Source organism: Acomys minous (genome assembly GCF_964271855.1).
Source record: "Acomys minous genome assembly, chromosome: 5".
NCBI lineage: Eukaryota > Metazoa > Chordata > Mammalia > Rodentia > Muridae > Acomys > Acomys minous.
In genome coordinates, this window is record NC_140494.1 from 36,920,403 (window position 1) to 36,936,183 (window position 15,781).

Consider the following 15,781-nt stretch of genomic DNA (forward strand, 5'->3'; position numbering starts at 1 on the left):
GGCGCGTGCGCAGAGAGACATGGAGTGCTGCCACTCCTGTCGCTGTCAGGGAGGCCGGACTTTAGAAGGAGGGGCATGGCTGGGCGGAGCAGGATTCTGTTTGGAGTGAAAAGGTGGGGTTTTGGCTGTGTAGGCTGGGCTTTGTGGGTGTATGGAGGCGCTGGGACTCTGCTGTAGTACTGAGGGGGCGGAGCTCCGGCTGCATTCCTCGCGAGGCAAAGGAGCTCTGGGCCAATGTGCGCTCCAAGATCTGTATAGGGCGGGGCTCTCTGTTAAGGCGCCCTCTCCAAAGGTGGCGGGGGCTCCGGTGTGTGGGCGGGGCTTCGCGCAATCGGGCTCTCCTGTGGATCCCGGGCGACAGCGTCTCTTCTGCTGGTGCCTGGCTTGATGTCCTGCCCCCGCCCGAGCAGGTGGCTGGCCCCTCCCCTGGGCAAGTACGCACTGCTGGAGCGCTGGCCCTAATGGGCTGCTCTGTGCCCTCCTCCTGGGCTTATATGTGGCCCCACTTAGACTCCCGGGTATGGGGCTCGGTGCTCAACCTCAGCTATGGACGAGTTGCGCCTGCTGGACGCGCTGGTCTACCTGGAGGGTTTCATGGCTTTCGTGGTCTACGTGGGGCTCACGTTGTTGGGCTCTTCCTACGGCCGCTACTCATCGCAGTGGCACGGCCCCCGGCTTCCCGCTAGACCCTCCTGGTTCCTACAGGAGCTGCCCTCGATGGTCTGGCCGCTGTACGAGTTCGTCCGTCCTGCAGCCGCGCAAATGGGCAGCCTTCCCAACCGGGTACTGCTGGCCATGTTTCTGATCCACTACTTGCAAAGGTAATGTTCGCTCCTCCCCACACAAGTGTTTTCCGAGGACCCCGTGGCTCGGAGGTTTAATTCCAAGTTACGTGAGATTGTCTAGAAAGGGATGTAGAAAGGACCGCACGAAGTGATGAAAGCCCGTGTCTGGTCTGGCTGAGTGGTGCCTTGGTCCGGATTTCTTCTCTGGGCTAAGGAGTATCAGCGACATCACCCTAGCCGGGCGATGTTACTGCCTTTCTACTGTTTCCCCCTGGGGGAATCTCTCATAGCCGAGTGACCCAGCTTTAGCTTACTAACAACCTACTCTCTCGGAACCACTGTGGACCCCGAATGAGGACTTGAGCAATTTCAGAAATGTGTTGCCTTCTTTGTGTGAAAGGGACTAGCTTCCGAGGCACAAACAAGATCGCTTATGAGTCTTTCTCGTGATAAGTTATGTGGAAAATGCCTTAAGTTTTCGGGTTTTCTAATAAACTGGACCAGACTGTCTCTAGTTCTTGTCCCTGACTGTCCCAACATTTATAAATCAATATTCAAATGTTCTAATCTAGATTCTGAAAACTGCACAGTAAAAAAGGTCCCTCTTTGTCTAACGAAGTTGAATTCTGTGATGTTTGGGACATGGGAGAGTCTTCATCTCCTTTGATTTTGTAGATGCACCATAAAATAAGCGTTTCCTAGAGAGGCTGGGAGAACTCAATGTTGTGTTAGTAGCCTCTTTCTTACATTCCCGTGAGGAGAAGGAATGGCTTCTCAGATCCGGGGGCCACAAGTCCCTGGTGTCCAGTACAGTACAGGGGTTGATTTGCATTCCAGACCCTCTCACCAACCCAGTGACTAAATTCTGTGTGCCTCAAACTGTTGATAGAGTATTCCAGAAGTTGAGGAGATGGCTCGGTGAGTAGCCATGCACGCCCAAGGATCTGAGTTCGCATCCCATCCAAGCTTCCGCCACACCAGTACCCCTGTAGGGGCGTGGAGGGCAGCGGAGACTCCCTGAGGCTGGGGCCAGCTAGAATGGTGTACAGAGCAGTGTGCAACAAGGAAGAAGGCAGCGGCCCGTAGCTGGTGCTGTCTTCTGACCTCCACACGTGCTCTATGGCATGTATACTCCCACGTACACATACACCCACATGCACACCTGCATGCATTCACTGACCCTCCCCCACACACCTGCGTGCACTCACCACCTCCCACACACCTACATGCACTCACATCCCTATACCATCTGCCATGAACCCACACCCCCACATACATGCATGTACACACACACACCCTCCCCCACACACACCCCTGCATGCACCCACACTCCTATACCACCTGCTGTGCACCTACATACCCCACACTCCCATGTATGCACCCACACTCCACACACACACACACACACACATATACATACACACCTGCATGCACCTATACACACCCCCACACATGCAGCACATCACACACAAATAAAACTACGGAGAAAATATACTCTACCAAACAAAGCTGTAATCAAAGGTTGGGTCTATTTTTATGAAGGGAGGCCATTGCCTCTGTTTGACCATCCACTGAGCTCATGTTGATGGAAGAACCTCCATAAGATCACCGAAATGTGTCTGTGTAACGCCATCGGCTAAAAGCCGGTTCTGGGAGGCAACTGGCTAGAGTTGTTAATCTAAGTAACAAATCCCCGAGATTCCCTGTGAACTGAGAATGTAACTCAGGAGCAGAGCGTTGGCTTAAGATGTGCAGTGAAGGCTCTGTGTGGCTCTTAGTCCCTAGCAGTGGGAAAAGGGGAAAGAGGCATACGGACTGCTGGAATGAGAGCTCACGGTGCCATATTAGACTATACAGCCAAAACGATTACCAGGAGCAGCCTAAGGATTACATACAGTGTTTTGAAACTAACACGTGGCTTAAAGAGTTATAACTGGGGTGGGGGTGGGATCAACAGTCTAAGGTTAAACAGACATCCTTGCAGAAGTTATTTTTGGTATAAGGTTGTGGTGACCATTGCCCAAGGTTGTAGTGCTGGCAGAGTCCTGTGTGATAGATAAGTCTTGTCAGGAACACATGTGTGCAAGCCCCTCTTTGTGTACTTCTTAACTTCTTTATCTGTCATTAGTACTTGGCAAAAGTGAGTCTCATTTGAACAGCTGTCACCTTCTTCCCTTTGGAGGATTACTTCCTCTGAAGTGCTGGGCTTGAGTCTGATCCGGTACTGTGGACAAGGGATAGGTAACAGGAGATCAGGGTTCACAAGAACCCTCATCTCAGGCACAGCAATTCTCGGGAGCCTGCTGTGAGGCTCTTGTTACTGTGCTGAGTCTTACACAATCTTGTTACAATGCCTGCATTTATAGATGCTGTTGTGCACTAGGTGCAGAGTTCAACATGAGGAGCAGTGGCAAATACAGGCATGGACCTGGAGCCAAGCAAGCCTTAAAGATAAGCAATTGAATAAGTCGGATGACAATGAGCTGAGACCTGTTGTAACCATCAAAGCTGACCTCTCAATTCATGGAATGGGGTCTCAGTCCCCCCCACCCCCGAGATTCATGCAGCTGCAACATGTAGCATGTGCTGACATAGTCTTGCAGTAAAAATACACGTACATATGTGTGTGTTGATGAATACCAATAATCAATGTTCAGTCATATATTTAGTAAATCCTTATTTACTCCTTAATCAATAATTTCTCCCAAATAACCACACACTGAGACTGTGACTCATTCAAAGCTAAGCACAGAGCTGAGCATAATAACTAATCCATTGTCTCACTGCCAAACTATCTTCCTCCCATCCAAGACCCCCAGTACTTGCATTATTATCTTTTCTGGAATCCGTCCACTCTCCTCCTCTCTTGCACTTCTCTCTCATGGTCCCTCTCTCTATCCCCCCACCATCTGCCAACTACACCCCTCATTCTGCCTCCCTCACCCTGCTCAGCTCAATGTCAGCAATTTTCATCCAATCAGGGATAATTTGGGGAGGCCAGAGTTTCAGACATCATTTTGGGTACATGAGTATCTGCTCATAGAAGACAACAAACAAGCCGGGCGTGGTGGCGCATGCCTTTAGTCCCAGCACTCGGGAGGCAGAGGCAGGTGGATCACTTAGTTCGAGGCCAGCCTGATCTACAAAGTGAGTCCAGGACAGCTAAGGCTACACAGAGAAACCCTGTCTCGAAAAACCAAAAAAAAAAAAAGACAGCAAACAGACTTCAGGGAGCAAAATAATTAATATTAGAAGACATAGCACCAGACCAATGCTCAACACGTGTGTCCAGAACAGGTTATTGTTGGGGAATGGTCTTGCGCACTGTGGATTCAGATGATGATTTCTGTGCCCTGTGATCTGGTTGCCCTTAGGACTTCTACAGAAAATCTCCTGTATCTATGTTGTATAAAGGATGCTCCCCAATTATCTCTGATTGGTTAATAAAGAAACCAATTAGCCAATAACTGGGCAGAAGGGACCAGGAGGCGGGACTTCCGCCCCAGTAATGGGGAGGAGAAGGAGTAGTTCAACCTGAGGTTGAGAAATAGAGCAGAAGCAGGGCGGGAGACTAGACAGCAGGAAAAGGGCACACGACTGGGATGTAGCCAGGCTAGTGAAGACGGGTTAGAATAGGTGAATATCTGCCCAGTTATAGTGTCTAAAACTTGTTGAATAAATCTAATAGGTCAATTACTTGGGAACTAGAGTGGGTAGCATTCAACCTCCACAAATTTGCCATTTGCTCAGCCCCTTTGCAACCAGCTTCATCTTTATTTTTACTCTATTTCTTCTTATTCTGGGGCAATCATTCTACCACACAGAATTCTTTCTCATGCAAAAATACCCCATTGCTCTGTTTAACTTTCCTTAGCCCAAGCACACCCTGGTGCCTGTGCTCCTCCAGGATTATCTCCTCTGTTTGCTGGTTCCTTTCCACTTTGCTTATATTTTCTTCTTTGCCATTATATCTTGTAAATAACATTATTTTTTTAGCCCTCCAGTGTAGACAAAATTAGTCTACTCAATAAAAGAATCTACATTCGTCTGGTTTTTATTTCTTTTTTTCTTTGAGACAGAATTTCCCTCTGTGTAGCCCTGGCTGTCCTGGACTCGCTTTGTAGACCAGGATGGCCTCGAACTCAAAGAGTTCTGCCTGCCTCTGCCTCCCGAGTGCTGGGATTACAGGCCTGTGCCACCAGCCCAGCTTTCATCTAGTTTACCTAGCTCCCCCCCCCCAAAAAAAAACTCTTAGATTTTTCTTGTGCCCTGTATGTGAGACAAAAGTCGCCCATATTGGTATTTCATGAATTTTCACTTAACTTAGAAATTATTCAAATGCTCGGTGCCTTACCTACATAAAGAATTGGAGTGGCTGGGCATGGTGGCACACGCCTTTAATCCCACCACTTGGGAGGCGAAAGGCAGGCGGATCGCTGTGAGTTCGAGGCCAGCCTGGTCTACAAAGCTAGCCCAGGACAACCAAGGCTACACAGAGAGACTCTGTCTCGAAGGAAAAAAAAAAAAGAATTGGATTTGATCCACAGGAGAAAGAAGAGAGAAAATGAAAATGGGATAGAAAATAAGTCAATCCACTCAGAGTTTATTCAAATATTATATAATTTAACATAACTTTAAATTCTCAGCTTATATGTGTGTGATGGCACACTCTAATCCCAGAACTCTCAGTTCAAAGCCAGAGGCCCTGAAAACAACAACAACAACAACAACAACAACAACAACAACAATTTTTTTCCAACTTACATAGAAAGTTTATTTATTTAATCTATTTTAGTTTTTTGAGACAGGGTTTCTCTGTGTAGCCCTGGCTGTCTGAAACTCACTCTGGCTGGCCTTGAACTCAGAGATCTGCCTGCCTCTTCCTCTTGAGTGCTGGGACTATAGGTGTGTACCACCACTGCCCAGCTGGAAAGTTCATTTATAAATATCCCTCCCTTAGTTAGGATTTCGTTGCTGTGAAGAGACAACATGACCAGGGCAGCTCATATAAATGAAAATATTTGATCGGGCTGGCTTACAGTTTCAGAGGTTTAGTCCATTATCGTCATTGTGGGAAACATGGCAGAGTAAAGGCAGACATGGTGCTGGAAAAGGAGCTGAGAGTTCTACATAGGTGGCAGCATAGGAGACATCAAAGCCCCCCCCCATCAGTGACACACTTCCTCCAACAAGGCCACACCTCCTGATAGTGCCACTCCCTATGGGCAAGCATTCAAACACATAGGGAGTCTTTGGGGCCATGCCTTTTCAAACCAGCACAATCCCATTTACAGTCACCTAACTTCAGCCTCCAGCCAGGTTGTCCCTGGTTCCCTGGTGGCAGGGGAAGGGAACTGGGATTCTGAGAATGTGGGCAAGGGGAAGAGGGTACGCATCTCGCTGAGGAGTTGCTGGTGTACAGGTGGAGGTGCGTGCATCTTAGCTCCCTGATGGCCCAGAGCCTGGCAGCCTCAAGTCTATAAAGTTCCTTGGAGAAGTGAGAGTGACATACCATTTCCCTGGAATCCAGACATAACAGGAGGCCTTGGGGGACACGCCTGCTTTTCTGTGTCACAAGTGAGGAGCCCAGGATCAACTACGGTGGACACAGCGAGGGCAGCAGTTACTCTTAACTTGAGCCGTCTGGTCTGGGTCTCCCCCACCCCACCCCACCCCTCTCTCTCTTTCCTCCCTCCCTCCCTCCCTCCCTCCCTCCCTCCCTCCCTCCCTTCCTCCCCACCCGCCCTTTCTCTCTGAGACAGGGTTTCTCTATGTAGCCCTGGCTGTCCTGGAATTCTCTCTGTAGACAAGGCTGGCTTTGAGCTGAGAGATCCAACTGCCTCTGTCTCCCAAGTGCTGGGATTAAAGGCGTGCACCATCACTGCAAACTTGGCCTGCAATTCTAACAATTGTTTGTTTTTAAGCTTTATAAATTAATGCTTTTGAAATATTTCCTTAAAAAAAAAAAAAAAACGAGTGTAGCCGCACCTTGCACTCTCCGCTGCATGTTTGTTCTTAAGACATGCTCATGCCTGTGACTTTAAGCCCCTAGCAGAGATGCCTGTCGCTTCCCCTGGCCAGCCGACCAGGAAGAGAATGCTGACAGTCCTGACGTCATCTCTCTCAAATAGTTCACTCACCACATTTGCTTAAAGCACATGGGCTAAATACTTTTTTTAAAATGCTATGTGTTTGGGTGGTTTGCTTACATGTATATCTGTGACATAGGTACAGTGACCAAGAAGGCCAGAAGAAAGTGTCAGATACTTTGAAACAAGTGACAGATGATTGTGAACTGGGGACTAAACTTGGGTGCTCTTAGCTTCCGAGGTATCTCTCCAGCCCCGTCTTTACTGTTGTTCACAGTGTGGGCTTTAGTTGAGCTGTAGTTTCTAAGTCAGTCTTAGATGAGCTGAGTAAAGGATTTTGCCTTGCGCCACAATTTACAACAGGTGTGCCCATGTAACACACACAAATCAAGAAATCAGAGAGCTCTTATTTAGTCAGGAATCAGAACAACACTGCCAACACATCTATCATTAAAAGGATGGAATCCAAATTATACTTCTGACAAAATGGGACAAGTTTCAGCTTTGGGTTTTTCATTTTCCTTAATAAGTAGTAATCAACCAAAACAAATCATTTGGGTTAAAGCAGGTCCCATAACAGTGTTTTTTGCTTTGTGGTTGGTTGGTTTCTTTGGCACAGGATCTCACTGTGTAGCCCAGGATGGCCTTCCACTTTTGATCCTCCTGTCTCAGACTCATGAGTGCTGGGGTAAAAGTCTGCCCATCCTGCCCAGCTTCTCTATCTGTCCGTTCCTTCCTTTCTTCCTGTTCCCATGTTGCCTTCTTTCAATGCTTTGTGAGTTTAGGGATTAACACTTAGTTGTTTACATTTTAGGTAGGCCTGTAAGAAGAGTACTCCACAAGCCCTTGCACTTTAATATCAGAATTTCTCAGTTTCCAATAACTAGTCAGTGCAGGTGGGCGCCGTCTTAAAGTGGTGTTTGCAGAGTCCTGGGTTTCCGTGTCCCTTGTGGCAGACAAAGCTTATACCAGACAAAGGCATCTTTTATTGTTGCTTTGAGTGCAGGGGTTTGACCTAGACAGGAAGGTGGTTGAATACGAAGACACACCTATTTCACCATCCTAAGCAGTGGGAAGTGAAGCCAAACAAACTAATATGGTTATTACCACTTTTGGACATAAATAACAAGCAAGGGTTAGACACAGAGCTTTGGGAGGAGCAGAGGACAGCTAGAGAAACACCAGCACGTTGCGGGTTTTCCACACTCAAGAGAGTTGAGGTAAGATGGGCTTTGCAAAGATAACTGAGGAGAAAATTACAGAAAATACAGATCAAAGGATCTGTAATAAAGGCGGTATCCGCCCAGGGCAAAGCACCATGTATGAGTTGAGTTACTTTTCTGTCGCTTTGATAAAACACCGTGATCAAGGAAACTTAGAGAAGGAAGGAAGTGTTGTTTGGGGCTATGGCTCTGGAGGGCTAAGAGTCTATCACCTTGGCATGGTGGCAAAACAGCTGAGAGGTTGCATCTCAAATCAAAAGCAGAAAACAGAATGAACTCAAAGTGGCAGTCTCTACACTCTCAAAACAGTCCCCAGTGAGACACTTCCTCCAGCAAGGCCACGTCTCCTAAGCCTCCCCAAACAGGGAACTAAACATCGAAATACTGTACTATAGGAGACATCTTGTCATTGAAACCACCACAGCCTAGTTGTGTCTTCAGCCAAGGACAATACAGGCCATAAACTTTAAGCCCCTACCCAGATCTAGCCAATGGACAGGACATTCTCCACAGTTGAGTGGAGAGTGGGTTATGACTTTCACATGTACTCTGGTGCCTCATATTTGACCACATCCCCTGGAAGGGGAGACCTGGTGGCACTCAGAGGAAGGATAGCAGGCTACCAAGAAGAGACTTGATGCTCTATGAGTATATAAAGGGGGAGGAGGTCCCCCTCAGGCACAGTCATAGGGGTAGGGAGTAAGGGGAAAATGGGAGGGAGGGAGGAATGGGAGGATACAAGGGATGGGATAACCATTGAGATGTAACAAGAATAAATTAATAATAATAAAAAAAAGATTTTGGTGTTTTGTAAGGTAGCTGGTTTTGCAAGCCTTGCTGCCAGCGGAGCCTTTAGCAAGAACAGACTAACAGGTATCCGCGCAGCAGGTCGCTTCCCCTCATTACCTTCCAAACTGATTTATCTGTGCTTTCACTGTTATTTGATTTGGCAGTAAGAGCATTTTTAGAGACAGGGTCTTACTGCATGGCCCTGGCTGGCTTGGAGCTTGATACGTACAACAGGATCAATGTCTGGCCTGGAACTCACAGAAATCCTTCTGCCTCTGCCTCCAGAGTGCCTGGATTAAAAATGTGTACCTCCCCAGTTGACTTTATCTGTTTTGTTTTGTTTTAATAGAGTCTGACAAACTAAGAGCATTCCCTAAGAGTCGGCCTGTTGTCACAAGGCTAGCCCAACACCATCATTTATTGGGGAGTAAATTCCTATGTGGTACTAGATTTCCCAGCAATATCATGAGCTGTTTCTCCCTGGAGCCTCAGCATGTAGGATTGGCATTCATGATAAATAGTCTGCTATCCAAACAGCTCACAGAGCAGTGGCACATCTGAGGGTATGATGGATTATGAGAGTCACTGTTTCATCTCGGCGTACATATGGGCCTGTCTGTGTACATTCCTGGCAGGCTCTACGCCAGCGAAGAACTTCTGCAAAGATGAGGTTAGAAACAAAGACAGGGTTTCCTAAACTTCTATTTAGCATTCTGGGTCAAAGCCTTTGGGTTTGAAAATCCATGATTAATTGTAGGCAAGTAAGAGAGTGGAGGCACCCCTGCAAATGCAAGTCTCTTCTACAGTCGCAGAGGCCGGGCAGAGCCTTCTAGAGAAAGGCCAGCCTTGAGCACACCACCTAGTGCTGACTTTGGGCTGCTGGTTGGGGGACTGGTGGCACTAGTGTCCTGATATCAGTGGATCATTCATTTGTTTATTTTTAATTGGTTTTTTAAAAATAGCATTTAAAATAATAAGCAACTGGTTGTGTGAGTGCTCTGTGTTGGTCGCTCCTCTCCACTTCCCTAGCCTGTGCCTCCACGCTCACCTGTTGGCCCCTTCCCTCTCCCCAATTTCTGTCCTTCTGCTTTCAAGTCTCATCTCTTCTGATGTCTTTTCATCCTCTCTGCCCCCCTTGTGAGACACCATGTGGTTGCTGGGAATTGAACTCAGGACCTTCAGAAGAACAGCCAGTGCTGTTAACCTCTGAGCCATATCTCCAGCCCCTATGTCCCTGTTAAAATCTTTCCCCCCTCCTCAAGGAGGTCCCAATTCCAGTTTTGTGACCTGTACCAGTGTGAACATATGTTTGGACGGACGGACAGACAGACAGACAGACACACACACACACACACACACACACACACATACACACACATACTAAAACTTAGGACCTGCCCACGAGAAGGAATATGCAGTATTTGTCTCACTGAAGCTTGCTTATTTTGCTTAACACAGGGATCTCGGGTTCTGTCCACTTCCCTGCAAAAGCCACAACCCTGTTTCTTTGTGACTGACTGATAGAGAACTGTCCCAAAAGAACTTATTTTGCCAGGTATAGTTTTTAAAACTGCTGCAAAATACTTGTGTGTGTGATGGGAGGGTGGAGGGAGAGATGCATGTCACCAGACACACAGCCCATATGGGTCAACAATATTTAATTTTCCCAGTAGAAAAGATAAGCAGTTTCCATTCTCCTCAAGCATCTTACTTATTAAACGGCCATTCGAGCTCCATTGGCAAGTCCTGGAAGAAAACCAGGTTGGAAACAACATGTAGTGCTGCTAAGAAGCCAGTGCAGCCAGTCTGGCAAACTCCCGCGCCCTTGCTGGTACAGGGTGTTGCTGGTGATACAAGGCTAACGACAGAGCAGTGGAGAATAGGGTTGAATGGCCAAAGCCCAGAAGTGGTGCTAACAGAGTCTGGCCTGGCTCCTGTGTGACTACTGCACCACAGGAAAGCCAGACCCTGGCCCTGGGAATATGAACCTTCTGTGATGCTGAGGACAGGAGGAGGGAGGGTAGAGGCACAGTGGTGCCCGGGAGGTAGCCACGCAATGGCAGTAGCCTGTATTCTTTTGGGAGTCTCTTGGACTCAAAGGGAGGCTTCCCATGCTTGACACTGGGGCCTTTGTTAATAGTCTGGCTCTTGAGACAAACAAAAGGTGCAATTACTGGCACCAGTCTGTGGTGTGCAATTTCAGTAGTACAGTTGAGAAGGTCGTAATTCTTTTGGGTCCATTCCTTGATATGCACGTTGCATACTATTAGAACCTTGCAGATGAATTTCTTCCCATCAAATATTAGATGGCAACTTCCAAGTACCCAAAGAGATTTTTAAAACATGAAGGTTCCAACTCACAAAACACTGGCCAAGCCACAGCCTGAGTGTAGAAATTATGTCTATTGCAAATTTACATGATAATAGAGATTTCATGTTTGGACACCCTGGGGGAAGAAATCTATAAAGCATTTGACAAGACTTTAGGTTCCAAAACCTTGACGTTAAACTGTGGTATGTTTCGCACGTTGATGCAGAACACTGCCTCTGAAGTTTCAGGCGAATCACGAGGAAATCTGCAGAGAAGCTGCTTCCAGAAGCGCCGCAGAGCCCACCTCCTTTAGAACGTGGGTAGCCACCAAATTGCCGTGCCAGAGCATGGCAGCAGTGCAGCCCGTTCCTCATGCTCTAAGCGAAGGTGATGGTGTGGTCCATGGCGTACCAGATCTGTCGATGGGCGATGCCCTTCCCCATCTGGTGGACAAGGACTGTCAGATGCAGCAAGGAGGAGGAACACACACAGAGAGCAGGACTTCATGCTCAGAAACACCCAGGCAGTATTTGTGACCAGTTCAGAATGTAGCACTGAATTTAGGACGAGTTGGAGAAAACCGATCAAAGTTTGCCATCTGTGATTCCAATATCCCAGAGAAGTGGCTACCCACAGAGCCTTATCCAACGTGTCATTCATCCCTTGGAACTCTGTCGCATTAGCCTAGAAACTTTGGTCAGACTGTTTATTTTTGCATCTGTTCTGTGTGTCTTAATCTTGTTGATATTCTTTGCTCTTTTTGAACTTTCAATCCTGGGGATTAAACTCAAATTATGTTCATAAGACAAGATATCAGTCTGCCACCAGAAAACTGGATTTTAACAGGCATGGTTTTTTTTTTTAACTTTTATTTTTTTAGCTTACTTTTATTACTTTAAACTACGTGTCTGGCTGGTTGGTGGTGGCACACCACCTTTAATCCTAGCACTTGGGAAACAGAGGTAGGCAGGATCTCTGAGTTCGAGGCCAGCCTGGTCTACAGAGCAAGTTCCTGGACAGCTAGAGCTGCACAGAGAAACCCTCCCTGTCTTGGAAAGCCAAAACAGAAACCAAAAATAACTCTGTGTGTGGTTGTATGTGTGTGTGTCTGTGTGTGTGTGTGTGTGTGTCTGTGTGTGTGTGTGTGTGTGTGTGTGTATGTGTAGAGTGTGCACACCAGTGCTGGTACACACAGAGGCCACAGCGTCAGCTTGCATTGGATAGTTTTAGGGTAGGAGGACTTGCCTAGTTTTCTTTGAGTCAACGTATCTACTTCATAGTCTGTATGATTAGAATCCTGAATACTGCAATTGATGAACCATGATGTACAGCTAGTCCTTTATCTAAAACCCCCTGATTTTAGCATAGAGAAAATCAATACGAATGTGAACCAAGGGTGACATCTATACAAGAAAACAAACTGAAAACCCCAAATCGTGTAAGGAGTGATGCAGAAGCAGACCCTCGAGTTCTGAAGCTTGTTTCTGGCTTGTGTTTCCTAAGGACGCTGGTATTCCCGTTCCTAATCCAGGGAGGGAAACCCACCATGCTGTTTACCTTTGTCTCGGCATTCCTGTTCTGCACCTTCAACGGCTACCTGCAGAGCAGATACCTGAGCCAGTTTGCCGTGTATGCTGAAGACTGGGTGGCCCATCCCTGTTTCCTGACGGGTGAGTGCACACAAGTCATGCCTTCCATTCATGCCCCAGAAGCTTCTGTCAGAAAGCCCGCACTACAGAGGGAATCACAAGTCTGTCCTGCGACCCCTGCAGGGGAGCTAAAGCAAGGAGGGTGAGGCTGCTTCCCTTGCTCAGCGCAGGAGGGAGACCTAAGAGGTGCCTTGCTCCTGCTGCTCCTGAAGCATGTGCTGAAATGGGGAGAACTTGGAGGGAGCAGCAAGCTGCAGCTGGGAGAGGACACTTGGTGATGCATTGGCTGCTTCCGCATCACCTGTTTGTGGGGTCAGAAGCTGGCAGTCAAGAATAAGAGGAGGGATTGCCTCTCTCTCTCTCTCTCTCTCTCTCTCTCTCTCTCTCTCTCTCTCTCTCTGTGTGTGTGTGTGTGTATGTGTCTCTCTCTCTCTCTCTCTCTCTCTCTCTCTGTCTGTCTCTTGTCTCTCTCTCTCTCTCTCTGTGTGTGTGTGTGTGTGTGTGTATGTGTCTCTCTCTCTCTCTCTCTCTCTCTCTCTCTGTGTGTGTGTGTGTGTGTGTGTATGTGTGTGTGTGTCTCTCTCTCTCTCTCTCTGTCTGTCTCTTGTCTCTCTCTCTCTCTCTCTGTGTGTGTGTGTGTGTGTGTGTATGTGTCTCTCTCTCTCTCTCTCTTTCTCTCTCTCTGTGTGTGTGTGTGTGTGTGTGTATGTGTGTGTGTGTCTCTCTCTCTCTCTCTCTCTGTCTCTTGTCTCTCTCTCTCTCTCTCTCTCTCTCTCTCTCTCTCTCTCTCTTGTATGTGTCTGTCTGTCTTCTTTATTTTTAGTAAATGATGTTTCTCAAACACTTTTTTTTTATTATTTATTTACTTATTTATTTTGGTTTTTTCAAAACAGGGTTTCTCTGTATAGCCTTGACTGTCCTGGACTCACTTTTGTAGACCAGGCTGGCCTCGAAGTCACAAGGATCCTCCTGCCTCTGCCTCCCAAGTGCTGGGATTAAAGGAGTGTGCCACCACCACCCAGCTAATTTATGTTTTCAGAATTTCATACATGAATATTGTGTTTATAACCTTTCCATCCCTCCCTCTCCCTCCTCCTCCAACTCTCTCATGCCTCCCCAGCTTCCTCTCATATTCCCTTTTCTTTAATTATTGCCACACACACACACACACACACACACATACACACACACACACACACACACACACACACACACACAAAATCTACTGAGTCCTTTTGGTGTTGCTCGTTTGTGTATGTGTTTAGGTCTGGCCATTTGGGATTGGATGACCCACCATGGAGCTCATCCCTAGAGAAGTACATTCTCCCTCCTTCTCAGCCCTTGGTTGACCGTAGCCTTCATCTTTTGAAAATTCCCCAACCACACTGGCATGCCAACTGGAGTCTTGTTTAGGCACCCATTCTCTGGAGATTTCATGGGTGCATCTTCCCCATCATGTCCAGAGGACACGCTGTCACGGCAGATGTCCTGGTCCTCTGGCTCTTACATGCCTTACGCCCCCTCTTCCTTCATGTTTCCCGAACCTTAACTGTAGAGCTTGTGTTACGGATGTTTATGTCCGAGTTGGGCACTCGCAGCCAGCTGCCCTCTGCGTTGTGAGAGGTGTAGATTTCTGTAATGGTGTCTGCTACAAAGAGAAGCTTACGAGACAGAGGAGGGCGCTACGCTCGCCAGGATGGGTTGGAGCGGAGGCTGCCTGACTCCAGATAGGCCTGCGTCTCAGGTGAACCAAAAGAATCATTTCTGTGTGAATTCTTGGGATCACTCTGATAACATCCTTTCCGCCTGTGGGTGGCCAACATCTAAACCTTGTCATTGTCATCGGACAGATCACTTCACGGGGAGGCAGCTTTACCTGAGCTGCCTGTTAACTGTTTACGGACCTCTCGGCTTCTCCACCATTGGATGGAAGGATGTGGAAGTGGCATGCCAGCGGGAAGCAAGGCAGAGTCCCCATTTGTAGGTGGCTTTCATACTGTGCAGTGCTTTGTGGGAGGCAGGAAGCTGCATGGATAGGTAGTTGTCCTTAAGCTAGTTACTGCCAGGAGCAAAGTTCTAACAGAAAACTTGTCCTAGCCCTAATGTGCTTAGTCTGAAAGCTTTGCCACCTCACGTAACAGTCGGAGGAGGGGTCTCAGACAGCAGTGGTGTGCGCGATGGGGGGGGAGAGCTGCAGCACGGAAATGCACAGCCTGTTTGCAGACTCCCGGTATACGCAAGGAGGCTGAGGCAAAGGGAAGGCGGTGGGGGTGGCAGTGATTACAAAGATAGCAAAGGTGGAATCTAGTCAGCCTTCACTATTCTGAGGCATACCTCTTACAGACACAACTTCTAGAAGGTGCTGGGTAAGGCTATGGTTCTGGCAGAACCTGTGTGGTAGTTCCTACATGGATACATGAATGTCATCCCCCCTTCACTCTATTGTTTGTGCATGGATACATGCATGCGTCCACTCTGTCATCCTACATGTATACATGCATATGCCTACTTTATTATCTTATATGTATACATGCATGTGTCCACTCAATTATCCTACATGTATACATGCATGCCCCCTCTATCCTACATGTATACATGCATGCCCCCTCTATCCTACATGTATACATGCATGCCCCCTCTATCCTACATGTATACATGCATGCTCCCCACCCCTCACACTATTATTTCTACATGTACATGTGCATCCTCTCCTCCGGCTCTGTTTACTTATGTATTGTAGTTAGGGTTTGGCAAAACAGGATCCCTTTTAACTCGGGTAACATATCAGTTGTTAGCCTCCTTGCTGTGACAAAATACAAGGCTTTGAAAGCTACATGAAGAAGGAATTATAGGGGCTCACAGTTTGAGGGCACGATGCGTCATGCCAGGGAAGGTGTGGTAGCAGGAGAGTGAGGTGGCTGGTCACACTGCATCC

The 15,781-nt window shown here is 47.6% G+C and overlaps 1 protein-coding gene across 1 annotated transcript in view; it reads left to right on the forward strand.

The window, feature by feature from the left end:
- The first annotated feature begins 58 nt into the window (after nucleotides 1-58).
- Nucleotides 59-15,781, forward strand: part of SRD5A1 (steroid 5 alpha-reductase 1) — a 36,038-nt gene continuing 20,315 nt past the window's right edge. Inside the window, exons 1-2 of the mRNA XM_084782838.1 lie at nucleotides 59-821; nucleotides 12,701-12,867. Of these exons, the coding sequence (XP_084638964.1) occupies nucleotides 547-821; nucleotides 12,701-12,867 (442 nt within the window). The 5' untranslated portion in view covers nucleotides 59-546. The remainder of the gene's footprint in view (nucleotides 822-12,700; nucleotides 12,868-15,781) is intronic.